Here is a 12,472-nt window from a genome sequence, read left to right as displayed (position 1 = left end):
TGGAGTACATAACCTTTCCTTTTTATGTTTCAAAATGTTATAAACAACTGCACTGCATTTTGGACTGTGTAAGTCAAATCTAAGGTTACCATCTCCCTAAATACCCCTCGTTGATTTTATTATCATATGCAGAGCATTAAAATAGGAGCTGCATAAAGAAAACACATAGAAGTAGGGTTACCAGATAAAATAGAAGAGGCTGTTATATTTGAATTTCAGATAAACAAACTTTTAGTATAATTATGTCCCAAATATCACATATACTAGAACATCAATTGCTTATTTAAAATTCAAATTTAACTGGTTGTGCTATAATTTCATTTGCTACATCTAGCAACTTGTAGAAGATCCTTATCTCTGGCAAGCTTACTATTTAAGAGGCAAATTAACAAAAGATCATAACATAAGGTGTATGTGATAAGTGCAGTAATATAACCAGGAGAGGAGATCTCCCCTGATTACCACAGAAGACTACCTGGAAAATATGGCAACTGCAGTTCCTAAAAGATGACTAAATGCAGATTGCCAGATATGTGGTTTAGTGTGATTTCCAGAGTTCAAGTGTTCTGAGTTAAATCCCAAATCCACTGCTCACTAGCTGTGTAACCTTGGATAAATTAATCTCTATTATAAAATGAGGCTACTAATACCTGCTTTATTAGGCTACAGATCAGAGATAATACATGCACAAAGCACCTAGAACACGGGAGGCACTTCCAAAATGGAAACAGCCACTATGAGAAGGTCACATGGCAAAAAGGGTACTTGTCACAGATATTCAAATGTTAATGTTATGCAGTAATATCGGTAAATTTATTTCCATGATCTATTTACACTGTACAAACACTGTTGAAAAGCACCCTACAAGATCACAGTACATTACAATATATTTACTTTAAAAATATACTCCTTTATAAAAGGTTCATAGAACACTGGCATGTCAACTTGGGATGAAACTCAAAGCATGTCACCAATTCTGCGGTAGCAAGAATGCTTCCAAGCATTGTCAATTACACAATCACAAGTCACCATTTCAGTTTTAAATACATATTTTTAAATAAAAAATGAATTCTACAGTGGAAAGTTCCGGCAAGAATACTCATTAGTTAATTAACATATATTTTCATGGAGATGTTGTTTCATAGTAATTTACAGTATCAACTTAATTTGCCAAAAAGACCCATTTCAACAAGTTTTGCAGTCCAAAGATTCTTGTCATTCTTGTCTATTTTTTCTTCTTTGTTGGTTCTCCCAGTTCTATTTTGCGCTTCTTAGAAGTATGCTCATCTTTTTCATCATCTTTAAATAGGAAAGGAAGAGTTTCAATCAGTAACTTTAAAAAAATATTAAACATTAAAATTTCATTGACTATAACAAAATCATCATCCTCAACTAATGTTTCTTTCAAAGTTTTCCAATAAAAATAAAAACTTAAAGGTAGCTGACAGTAAGAAAATCAAATTTGTTCTGATAAAGCTATTCTCAAATATTCTACAGTATATACATGGTGAATATTTAATACATAATCTACATGTTAAAAATGGGATATTTTCTGTTGTTTTTTTACAAAAGAAGATGTCAATTTTACCATGACATTATTTAAGTGACTATCTGGTAGTCTTTCCCTTCTAATCTGCCTTCTCTCTCCCACAAACAACTCCCCTCCCTATTTCATCTCCCCATCCCCACCCCCACACTTACTTTTTGAAGTTAAAAAAGCACTCACAGGTAGATGTTTCACTGAAACTGTATTTTCAGTTTTGTCCTATGTAGGTAGTTCTACTTTCTCCCCCATTCCCAGGAGAGTCAGAATATTCCAATGGCAAGAAAAAACAGGCTTCTTCCCCCCCTTCGTATTATGGAGAATTGGGAGAGGGGAGGGGAGAAGAACCTCACATTAAAACCATGTTCTTTACACTTGTCGAAAATGGTATTAGTATCTGTAGTCACAGAAAATTTCTAATAAATAAAAATACTGTAAAATCTGAAACAGTGGACCCTTTTATTCAATTAAAACAATCCAGCTACACATTTCAACAAAATACAGGGTAGCACAGAGCAGCTGTTAGTTCCCATCCTTGAACAAATGTGTGGCATTATTTTAAGAACTCCACACAGATGGAATAAAGTACACGTAGGAGATGTTATGATTTATAAAGTACAAATTTATTTTAAGCACATTACTGAATTCTTTGTACTTTATTTCTCAATCAAGAGATACTCAAAGTTCAATAACTACCCATGTGGTAGCCTATAAAAAAATGTTTTGATGCTGAAAGGAGACTTCCTATTAAAAAATCTGGGAAGCCAACTGATATAGAACATAGACTCTTTTTTTCCAACTTCCCTTTTATTATTAACAGTCAAGAGAACAATGCCAATGTCACTGTTATTACTCAACACTTCACATTTACAAAATGACTTTACAGTCATTTTTACATGTTATTTTTTTATATTCTTCTGATAAAGACTGAGGAGTTCTGTCACTACTCTTTTTTTTAATTGGATTATAGTTGACACTAACATTAGTTTCAGGTGTACAACATAGTGATTTGATATTTTTATACATTATGAAATGATCACCACAATAAGTCTAGTTATCACCTGTCACCGTACAGAGTTATTACAGTATTATTGACTATATTGCCTATGCTGTACATTACATCCCTGTGCTTTAACTTATTTTATAGCTGGAAGTTTGTACCTCTTAATCCCACTCACATATTTCACCTGTCCCCTTAACTCCTTCCCTTCTGGCAACCACCAGTTTGTTCTCTTTATCAAGGAGTCTGCTTCTGTTTTGTTTGTTCATTTGTTTTTCGGATCACAAACTCATTATGGGAAAAATAAACTTAAAATTTTAAGCCGGGACTTTCCTGGTGGTCTAGTGGTTAAGAATCTGCCTTGCAATGCAAGGGATGTGGATCAGGGAACTAAGATCCCACCTGCCTTTGAGCAACTAAGCCCTCACATGGCAACTACTGAGCCCATGTGCCACAACTAGAGTCCAAGCGCCACAAAAAAAAGATTTTGCATGAGGCAACTAAGACCCAACTCAGCCAAACATAAATAAATTAAAACAAACAAACAAACCCCCCCCAAGCCTTCAATTCCCTTCCGATAACTACCAAATTCAGAATATTTCCTTTGTTGATATGGACAATAATTAGTATCAAAGCAGGTAATGCATCTTCAAAACCAGCCAAGGTCTTTGTTTTTTAATTGGATTTTAATTATCACCATGCCTGACTTTTGAGATTCTTTTCACTAGTAATATAAAAATTGAAATTACTTTTAAACTCTACTAGAAAATGCACTGCTAACATATTCTAAAAAGATGATCCTGAGACACTTCTGCTTTTAGTCTGTCACTTACTACAAATACACTTACTGAATAACAAGAAAAACAAACTACTGAGGCTAGAAAAATAACTTCCTACCAGTTGCTGAACAGAAGAGCTAATGCCATCTAGTGATATAACAAGGCACTGCCTTAGGGAAAAAAAAAGAAACTTGAAGTGTCTAATCAACTTCACTGAGTTTCTTACTCTGTGCTATATACTACAGATGCACTAGTAAGGAAGCAGTTGTTTTATATGGAATTCACATCACTTGAAGCAAACAAGTTTAAATTATTGACAGAAACTAACTTTATAAATTCTTTAAACAAGTGCTGGTAAGTAGTAAGGCTCTGTAACGAGTTCTGAATTTTTCCCAGCTTCTTCTATCTAGAAGGAGTTAACTGGTAAAAAGACGCCAAAGAAAATGAGAAGAAAAGTAAAATCAAAGTTATCTGATAATCTAAAAAATGAGATAATTTAAGAGTGTGGAACTTCTAATACAAGATACTTTATGAATTTTAAAAAAAGCTAAAAAAAGATGATGGGAAGTCGACTTGTTAACATGGCACAGGAGACTAAAATGGCAAAAATCACTTCTAAGAAGGAAGGTATTTATTACAAAAAAAGGATAGTTATACTCAACAACCAACATCGAAGTCAGAATTGAAGATTTCAGTATTATCTTTCAATCTCATAATCCAGCTTTAAGCTGGCTGAGCACTGGGATCCTTTTGTGTTTTGACATTGCCAACATCCACTTCCTAGTGGAGGGCCATCCTGTGATCAAAAGGTCAGAAATTATCATGGGACTAGCAGCATTATCTGACACATATTTTCTTCTATCTGAATTTAAAAGGCAAGCTGGAAAAAAAGATAATTCTTTCTACTTGTTTGTCCTGGTATATAAGCCTAGGCTTTTCCACACAGGAACAATGATAGACGAACACCAGCCTATTGACACCCCGGATTGAATATCAACTCTAATGGCCTTACTGCCAATTCTTCCCACAGGAGAGCTACTCCTCAAGCACTCTGGCTTGGAAAACATCAAGAGACTAAACCCCAATTTAATAAAGCATCATTTCCATTTAAAAATCTGATTCCTATTCTGTCTCTTCCTACTTGTGTGAAGTTAGGCAAATTCTTTAAGCTGCAACTGTTTTCTTGTCTACAAACAGTAATAACAAATGTACTAACTCTGTACTAGGTTGCTAAGAGTAATAAACTAGAAAACTTATGTAAAAGTAGTATTTTAGAGCTTGGCATTGTCTAGTTTTGTGACCTTGGACAAGTCACATAAGCTTTCGTTTTGACATTTCCCTAATGGTTTCACAGGGGTTGTAAGGATTAAACGTAATTTATGCAAAAGTGCTTTTTATTAACTATATAAAACTATTATAAAATATGAGGCATTTTAAATGTCCACTTCATTTGGCATCTCCAAAGAGATGCCATTTACTGAAAATATGCCTTCACTAGTGATTTCTAATTCACACCAGAAGTCATGAAAGAAATGGAAAAACCAGGTAGAATCATAACTGGAGAGTAATATCTTTTATAGTAAAAAAAAAAAAAAATGAAAGAGAATATACACTGCAGAGTGTATACTGCATTTAACTGTTCATCTCTTTAGGGTTAGTTAAAACTGTTTCTTTAATCTTTCTTTGACTTTCATGATCTTGATACTTTTGAAGACCCAGCTCATTCTTTTGTGGAATATCCTTCAATTTGGATATGTTTGCGTTTGACAGGAATGTCACCAACGTGATGCTGTGTTCAAGTGACACTCAGTTTTGATTTGTCCTATTACTTACGATGTTCAATCACTTGATTAAAATTGTGTCTTCCAGGCTTCTCTACAATGAAGTAACTCCAAAATAAAGTTACTGTTTTTTTCCATTTGGAATTGACAAGTATTAATTTTGTGAAAAGATACTTTAGATCTGAATAAATATCCTATTCCTTAAAAAACGCAAACAAACAAAAACTGGAGTAAGACCTTCTACCAGTTTGTTACCCTTTCTCTCACAAGAAAATTCTCTACAGTTATAAAGGAGCTAAGTAAAGTAGCACTTGTATTATGGGAAGATCAGAAATTTGTTTAAGAAAACGGCACACTCTTCCATAAAAATGACAGTCAAAAATATTTAGTCCAATAATCCATTAAATACTTAAAATGTACTACAAATGGAAATACAAGCATAAATAACCCCTGGATCCTGGTATTTAAGAAACTCATTTTTATAAAGGAGACAGACTTATGAACAAACAGCACATAAAAAAAGTGCTAAGTGCCATCCATGGGAAGCCCAGGTGGCTCAGTGGGTAAAGACTCCACCTGCCAATGCAGGAGACACAGGAGACTCAGGTGGAGAAGATGCCCTGGAGAAGGGAATGGCAACTCACTCCAGGATTCCTGCCTGGGAAATCCCGTGGACAGAGCAGCCTGGCAGGCTACAGTCCATGAGGTCGCCAAGAGTTGGACATGAAAAAGAGTGGAACATGACTGAGTGACTGAGCATGCACATGCATGTGAGACAGGGTACAGAGGAACAGACATTTAACCACAGACTAAGGTGAAACATGTATGGAACATTAAAGGTATGGAACCATTACACAGCTTGGTCTATTCAGTGCTGAATTTTAAGATCTTAGGAGCAACCCCCTCTAGTACTTTCGCCTGGAAAATGCCATAGACAGAGGGGCCTGGCAGGCTACAGTGCATGGGGCTGCAAAGAGTCGGATGCAACTGAGCACATAAACTACTACAAGGGGGCCATGTGAAATGAGGGAGAGAAAAAGGCAGTCTATCACAGAGGACTGCTGCTGTGACGGGTTTTAAGCAAGTGAGGCCAGAAGGTGGAGTGGGTAAAAGTATGGAAGCAGAGATTACTGAGATTACTTATGACTCCTTTTTCCTATTCTAACTACCTAACACTTAAAATCCAAGCAAGAGATGGAATTACAATATTAGAACTAAGGCAAGACAACTAAGTCATTATTTACTACTATTTTTAATCATTATGTATTAACGGTAAGAAATTCATTTTGTGACACTAATTTTAGCTCTAAAGCACAACTGCTTTGATATAAAGTAAAACCTTCACCACTTCACAACTGTGATTACAACAAAGAGTTTATGAAGTAACTCACGTTGCTCTAACAATAAGACATCATATATCACACATAATACTGGTTGAGATATCAAAGATTTCACTTTAAATCCTGAATATTTTATGACCTTTCTCAAAAACAGAGCAAAAGATATCCAAAGACCATCATAATCAGTTTAACTCAATAGATTTAAATTTCATTCATTAAATATCTCGTTCTTTTAAAATTCATCACAGGGATCAAAAGGTATTACCACTGGAATCTGACATTCCTTACCTGATTCCACTGTCTCTTCCCCTTCTGGTAGAAGCCTAGCTTTCTTAGCATTCTGTGGGGCATCATCACCATTGTCCTCATATATGTTAGACCATTTTATTGCCATATCCAGCTCTGGAGGGGGAGGTTTCTTCTCTGTAGAGTAGGTCTCCGGAGGTGGTACATAGTGTGACTTCCATATTTTGAATTCCTTTGGAGGCTGTTAAGCAAACACATTAAGAAGCACTGTGACGAACCGAGGTTTCTATAATCGATGTGGGCACATGCAACTCCCTGCCGTTCGCTTACTATTCAGGTTGACTTTTTTTTTTTAAGGTTTAAAGACACATTTTTCCATCAAAATCACAATACTGTTAAGTGAAAAGCCAAAGGGTTCCCTGTACGAATAAAGCTAATAACTTTTAGTTACCAAAGAAGAATCCAGTCTCAGATACTACGCCAAGGCTGACCCCTTCAGGAGGCTGCAGCAGACACTGTCTTGGAGGCAGCACCGCAGGCACTTCGGCGTCAAAGGGAAGGGGTCTCGGGGAGAAGCTGCAGCAGGGGGCGGGGGAGTCACCACCGTTAGTCCTCGCCGCGCGGGGTCAGGGCACCGAGTGTGGAGGTTTGGGTCTCCTCACAAGGGGGTGGGGGCTGCGGGTCCAGTATGACACCCACCAGGCTGGGGGAAAGGGGCCCGGGCTCCCCAGGGCTGGAAGTGGGAGAGGGTGGTGCGGCATCCCGCAGGGCGTGACTGCGTGTGAGGGGCGGACAGCTGGTCCCCAAGACGGGGCTCAGGAGGAAGGGGGCGGAGGCTGGGACCAAGATCGAGAAACGGGGTCGGGGACCTCACCTCCTCTGGAGCTTTGACGACATGCCTCTCCCAGTCTATCTGTTTGTTGAGCGGATTGTAAAGAAAGGCCGGGCGAGTCACGCTCCGGAACAGCTCGTCTGGTCCAGGCAGCCGCTTCTCCGCCTTGTTCCCATAGCCGCCGGCAGACTTCGCTGTATCTTGACCCTTACGACTTGTTTCCTCCGGCTCGCTGTTATCCTCCTCGTCCGAGGAGCCTGAGCTGCTGCTGCCGTATGCGGCGAAATAGCTCAGAGGATCCTTCTCTTCCGCTGCCATGACTGCGGCACCGGTCCGCCCACGGCTCCGCCGGAAACCGGAAGTCACTCCAGGGCCCGCCCCGCAGCTGACCCCGCCCCAAGTCTCGCTGACGGGCCCGAGGTCTGCGCCCCCTGGCGGTTGCGTCGCGTTTTTGCGCCCGGCTTCGGGGACTGAGGCTGAAGGCTGGCCGCACGTCCCTAAACAGGGAGTTCTAATGCTCATTAATGAGAGGCCTTGAAAAGGGACAGATCCTGAGACGGTAGTCTCAACCAAACTTTCAAATACAGTAAGACTTTATTAAAGGCAGAGAAGAGCTGAAAAAATTTCTTTTCACTGCCACCTTAAAGCCCTTGCCCAGTGAGACCGGGATTTCTTCCTGTTTGTACAGCATCTCTTCTTCAAAATAAAATTACTCGTCCCCTCTGTCGTCATGGAAGACTTCTGTGGGTAAGTGGTCAAGCAGAATTCTCTCCTGCTTCACCTCATTCCAGCGCACTCTGAACAACCTTCTTTGTTGGAACTTCTCTTGTATTGCATCACACCACTCTGAGGGATCCTCCAAACGCTATGGCTTCTTACTGTCAGCCTTCTCCGTGCTGGCTTTGCTCTGTACGGCCCTTAAGTGTTGATGGTTCCCAACGTACTATACCATCGTTCAGCAACACCTACTAACCAGGTGTTACAGAGTTGCAAGTCAGATCAGATCAGATCAGTCGCTCAGTCGTGTCCGACTCTTTTCGACCCCATGAATCACAGCACGCCAGGCCTCCCTGTCCATCACCAACTCCCGGAGTTCACTCAGACTCACGTCCATCGAGTCAGTGATGCCATCCAGCCATCTCATCCTCTGTCGTCCCCTTCTCCTCCTGCCCCCAATCCCTCCCAGCATCAGAGTCTTTTCCAATGAGTCAACTCTTCGCATGAGGTGGCCAAAGTACTGGAGTTTCAGCTTTACCATCATTCTTTCCAAAGAAATCCCAGGGCTGGAATGCTTGTGACTTCAACAGCCGGGTCTCCAAATCCAGTCTCTGCAAGGCAAGCTCTGAACCACACCTCTCTACTTATCTCTTAAACTTTCCCTAAGGCCAGGTCTCAAACACCCACTTAAAGATCAGTAAATTGTTTTTCCATATAATTTGCTTCTACATTTGTGTCCCTCCCTTTTAGTAAATGACATAACCACCTGCTTAGCCACCAGGGAAACTAGAAATCTTTGACTTTTGGGGAACTTAGAATGATACACACATGAAGGCAATAAAGTTGGTATCAGTGTAAAGTTGGTATCAGTGGTATGCATTCACAGACCTCACATAAGGATGCCTATGTCAGACATTATTTAGCAACTATACAACAATGGTTTTTGTAGCCAAAGAATACAGATTAAAATTAACCAAGGGAAGAGATGTAAGGGATAGAATGCTGGAGCCTTCCACATGCAGAGCTTCTGGTTGTCTTCTCCCAGTGGAGGTTGTAGACAATGCTCACTTCTGCAGCAAAGATATGTGACAACCTGCACGGAGCCATCAGGGGAGCCTCACCAGAGCCTGAGTCTCCAGAGGTTTTATTGGGGATTGGTCATTCGGACATAGCCTCCAGCCCCTCCAGAAAAGTGAAAAGTGAAAGACGCTTAGTGTCCGACTCTTTGCAACCCCATGGACTATACAGTCCATGGAATTCTCTACTCCAGAATACTGAAGTGGGTAGCCTTTACTTTCTCCAGGGGATCTTTCCCAACCCAGGAATCGAACCCAAGTCTCCTGCATTGCAGGCAGATTCTTTACTAGCTGAGCCACAAAGGAAGCCCAAGAATACTGGAGTGGGTTGCCATGCCCTCCTTCAGGGCATCTTCCCAACCCAGGGATCGAACCCAAAGCTCCCACATTGCAGGCGGACCCTTTACCAGCTGAGCCACCAGGGAAACCCAAGGATACTGGAGTGGGTAGCCTATCCCTTCTCCAGGGGATCTTCCTGCAGGGTAAGGGAGTTAGAGAAGGTGAGGTTCAGAAAAAGAATGAGACCTGCACTTTACAGGTACAGATCACCTTTAATGAGGCGAGAAGGGGCAGCAGTCAGATTAGTGAGCTGCAGCACTAACCCAAGAAAAGAGTAAGTGTATATAGAGGCATATATGTGGAAATCTACTGTCTTAAGGGGGCCTGTTCTTCTCCAGGGTTGTTCGGAGTTGTTGTCTCTTAAAAGACTGGGGCAAGGAATTCTGGAGATCGGCCAGAGGCTGGGACCAGCTGGGAGCTGGGTGTAATCAGCCTTAAGGTCCATTTTTTTCCTTCGGGTGAGAGAGTTCTTTATTTGGCATAGGATGGTGGGGAGGACCCAGAGAAGAGTTTTAACTCCGGGCTATTTTGAGCCGTGTCTTTCCTTCACTTCCCAACCCAGGAATCGAACAGGGGTTTCCTGCATTGCAGGCAGATTCTTTACCAGTTAAGTAAGCTACCTGGGAAGCCTATACTAGTCTCTAATACACCTTTTATTTCAGTATAGTAAAAAGAAAGAAGAAAATTCAAACTTCTCACAATGGTTTATAAATCCTTCCATATCTGCTCCTCACTATCTTACTTGATAGTGAAATCTTACTTTTCAATCCAGGCTTCTGAATTCCCTACTCATCCCTCTTACAATCCTGCCTGTACTGTCCTCACTAGCTTATTCTTGCCTCAGGCCTTCTGCACTCGATGTTCAGTCCAGTTCAGTTGCTCAGCCGTGTCCGACTCCGCGATCCCATGAACTGCAGCACACCATGCCTCCCTGTCCATCACCAACTCCTGGACTTCACCCAAGCCCATGTCCACTGAGTCGGTGATGCCATCCAACCATCTCATCCTCTGTTGTCCCCTTCTCTTCCTGCCCTCAATCTTTCCCAGCATCAGGGTCTTTTCAAATGAGTCAGCTCTTGACATCAGGTGGCCAAAGTATTAGAGTTTCAGCTTCATCATCAGTCCTTCCAAGGAACACCCGGGACTGATCTCCTTTAGGAGGGACTGGTTGGATCTCCTTGCAGTCCAAGGGACTCTCAAGAGTCTTCTCCAACACTACAGTTCAAAAGCATCAATTCTTCAGCACTCAGTTTTCTTTATAGTCCAACTCTCAGATCCATACATGACCACTGGAAAAACCATAGCCTTGACCTTTGTTGACAAAGTAATGTCTCTGCTTTTTAATATGCTGTCTAGGTTGGTCATAACTTTCCTTCCAAGGAGTAAGCGTCTTTTAATTTCATGGCTGCAATCACCATCTGCAGCAATCTTGAAGCCCAGAAAAATAAAGTCAGCCAGTTTCCCCATCTATTTCCCATGAAGTGATGGGACCAGATGCCATGATCTTAGCTTTCTCAATGTTGAGCTTTAAGCCAACTTTTTCACTCTCTTCTTCCACTTTGATCAGGAGGCTCTTTAGTTCTTCTTCACTTTCTGCCATAAGGGTGGTGTCATCTGCATACCTGAGGTTATTGATATTTCTCCCGGCAATCTTGATTCCAGCTTGTGCTTCTTCCAGCCCAGTGTTTCTCATGATGTACTCTGCATATAAGTTAAATAAGCAGGGTGACAATATACAGCCTTGACGTACTCCTTTTCCTATTTGGAACCAGTCTGTTCCATGTCCAGTTCTAACTGTTGCTTCCTGATGTGCATACAGGTTTCTCAAGAGGCAGGTCAGGTGGTCTGGTATTCCCATCTCTTTCAGAATTTTCCAGTTTATTGTGATCCACACAGTTTGCCTAAACTTCTCTCTAGAACTTCACACAGCTGGCCCCTTCCTTCTTATGATTTAGGCTCAGCTCAAATGTTGCCTGCTTTGAGAGGAGTTCCCTCATGCTGTTATACTCTGGCCCAAGTTACTTTTTAGCTCATACACGCCCTATTTTGTATCTGGGGCAGCTAGAATTATCTGAGTTTGCTTCTTTATTTTCTGTGTCCTCCAACTAGAATACGAGTTCTCTATGAGAACACAGAGTTGGTCTGTTTTGTTTATTGCTGTTATGTGCAGTACTTAGAATGATAGGTACCAATAAATACTGAATTAATGAATGAAAAAATACAGTTTCCACTTTTACCTGCCATCTGAGAAATGATAACGAGAGCTACAGCAAAAACTAACAAACTAACAAAATTATGCAAAGCAATTATATTCCAATGAAAAAATAGCAAATAAAAATAGAAAAAAAATTTTTTTTAAAAGAGCATGGAGTTATAGAAAGAACACTGATCTTAAAGTCAAACAGTCCTAGATTTCAATTCTAAAGAGATTGTTTCTCTGTTCAAAAAAAAGTAACAATAAAGCCTTCCTTGCAGGGTTGGTATTAGCACTGAAAACAGTAACACACATGTGGAAACACCAAGCCACCAGTATTTGGCACCCAGTAAGACTGTGGTTTCCAAACATTCTTGCACATTGGAATCACCTAGAAATTTTGACAAACTTCTGATGACTGTCTTTCACAATCCAAACATTCTGACATTCTCATTTAATTGGCAATGGGGTGTAGCCTGGCTCTGGGATCTTTAAAAGCTCTTTAGGTGATTCTAAAATGGGCAGCAAAGTTTGAGAACCACCATAGGACAACTGTCTGATAATTAAGTACAATGTCAAGTTCAGAGTGAGGACTTTAGGAGCAGCGCTAAAATTACTCACAAAT

The 12,472-nt window shown here is 40.6% G+C and overlaps 1 protein-coding gene across 3 annotated transcripts; it reads right to left on the bottom strand.

Annotated features, from left to right (window-relative positions):
* Positions 1-246: 246 nt before the first annotated feature.
* Positions 247-7,877, bottom strand: C3H1orf52 (chromosome 3 C1orf52 homolog). Of its 3 annotated transcripts, none has more exons than XR_234017.5 (4): positions 7,564-7,856; positions 6,732-6,930; positions 1,702-1,849; positions 1,211-1,299 (listed from the first exon to the last, which is right to left on the bottom strand). XR_234017.5 is itself a non-coding variant. In XM_005204380.5 (4 exons), the coding sequence occupies exons 1-3, from the start codon at positions 7,837-7,839 to the stop codon at positions 1,755-1,757; spliced, it is 570 nt and encodes a 189-aa protein (XP_005204437.2). In that variant the 5' UTR covers positions 7,840-7,856; the 3' UTR covers positions 1,212-1,299; positions 1,727-1,754. The 3 variants fall into 3 exon arrangements, 2 of the variants coding, with proteins under 2 accessions (NP_001032681.1, XP_005204437.2); XM_005204380.5 differs by having other exon boundaries at positions 1,212-1,299; positions 1,727-1,849; NM_001037592.2 differs by lacking the exon at positions 1,702-1,849 and having other exon boundaries at positions 247-1,299; positions 7,564-7,877.
* Positions 7,878-12,472: the final 4,595 nt, after the last annotated feature.

Source organism: Bos taurus, chromosome 3 (genome assembly GCF_002263795.3).
Source record: "Bos taurus isolate L1 Dominette 01449 registration number 42190680 breed Hereford chromosome 3, ARS-UCD2.0, whole genome shotgun sequence".
NCBI classification, from domain to species: Eukaryota; Metazoa; Chordata; class Mammalia; order Artiodactyla; family Bovidae; genus Bos; species Bos taurus.
The sequence above is the reverse complement of the archived record's forward strand: the minus strand, read 5'-3'. Positions and strand labels throughout refer to the sequence as shown.

Excerpts from the sequence above, each read along its gene's own strand:
- C3H1orf52 (XM_005204380.5), bottom strand. The coding sequence starts at position 7,839 with ATGGCAGCGGAAGAGAAGGATCCTCTGAGCTATTTCGCCGCATACGGC. Across the intron at positions 6,931-7,563 it reads TCGTCAAAGCTCCAGAGGAG|CCTCCAAAGGAATTCAAAAT; the intron begins GTGAGGTCCCCG and ends TTTGCTTAACAG. Across the intron at positions 1,850-6,731 it reads GGAAGAGACAGTGGAATCAG|GGGGGGAAGAAGCCTGTTTT; the intron begins GTAAGGAATGTC and ends CATAATACGAAG.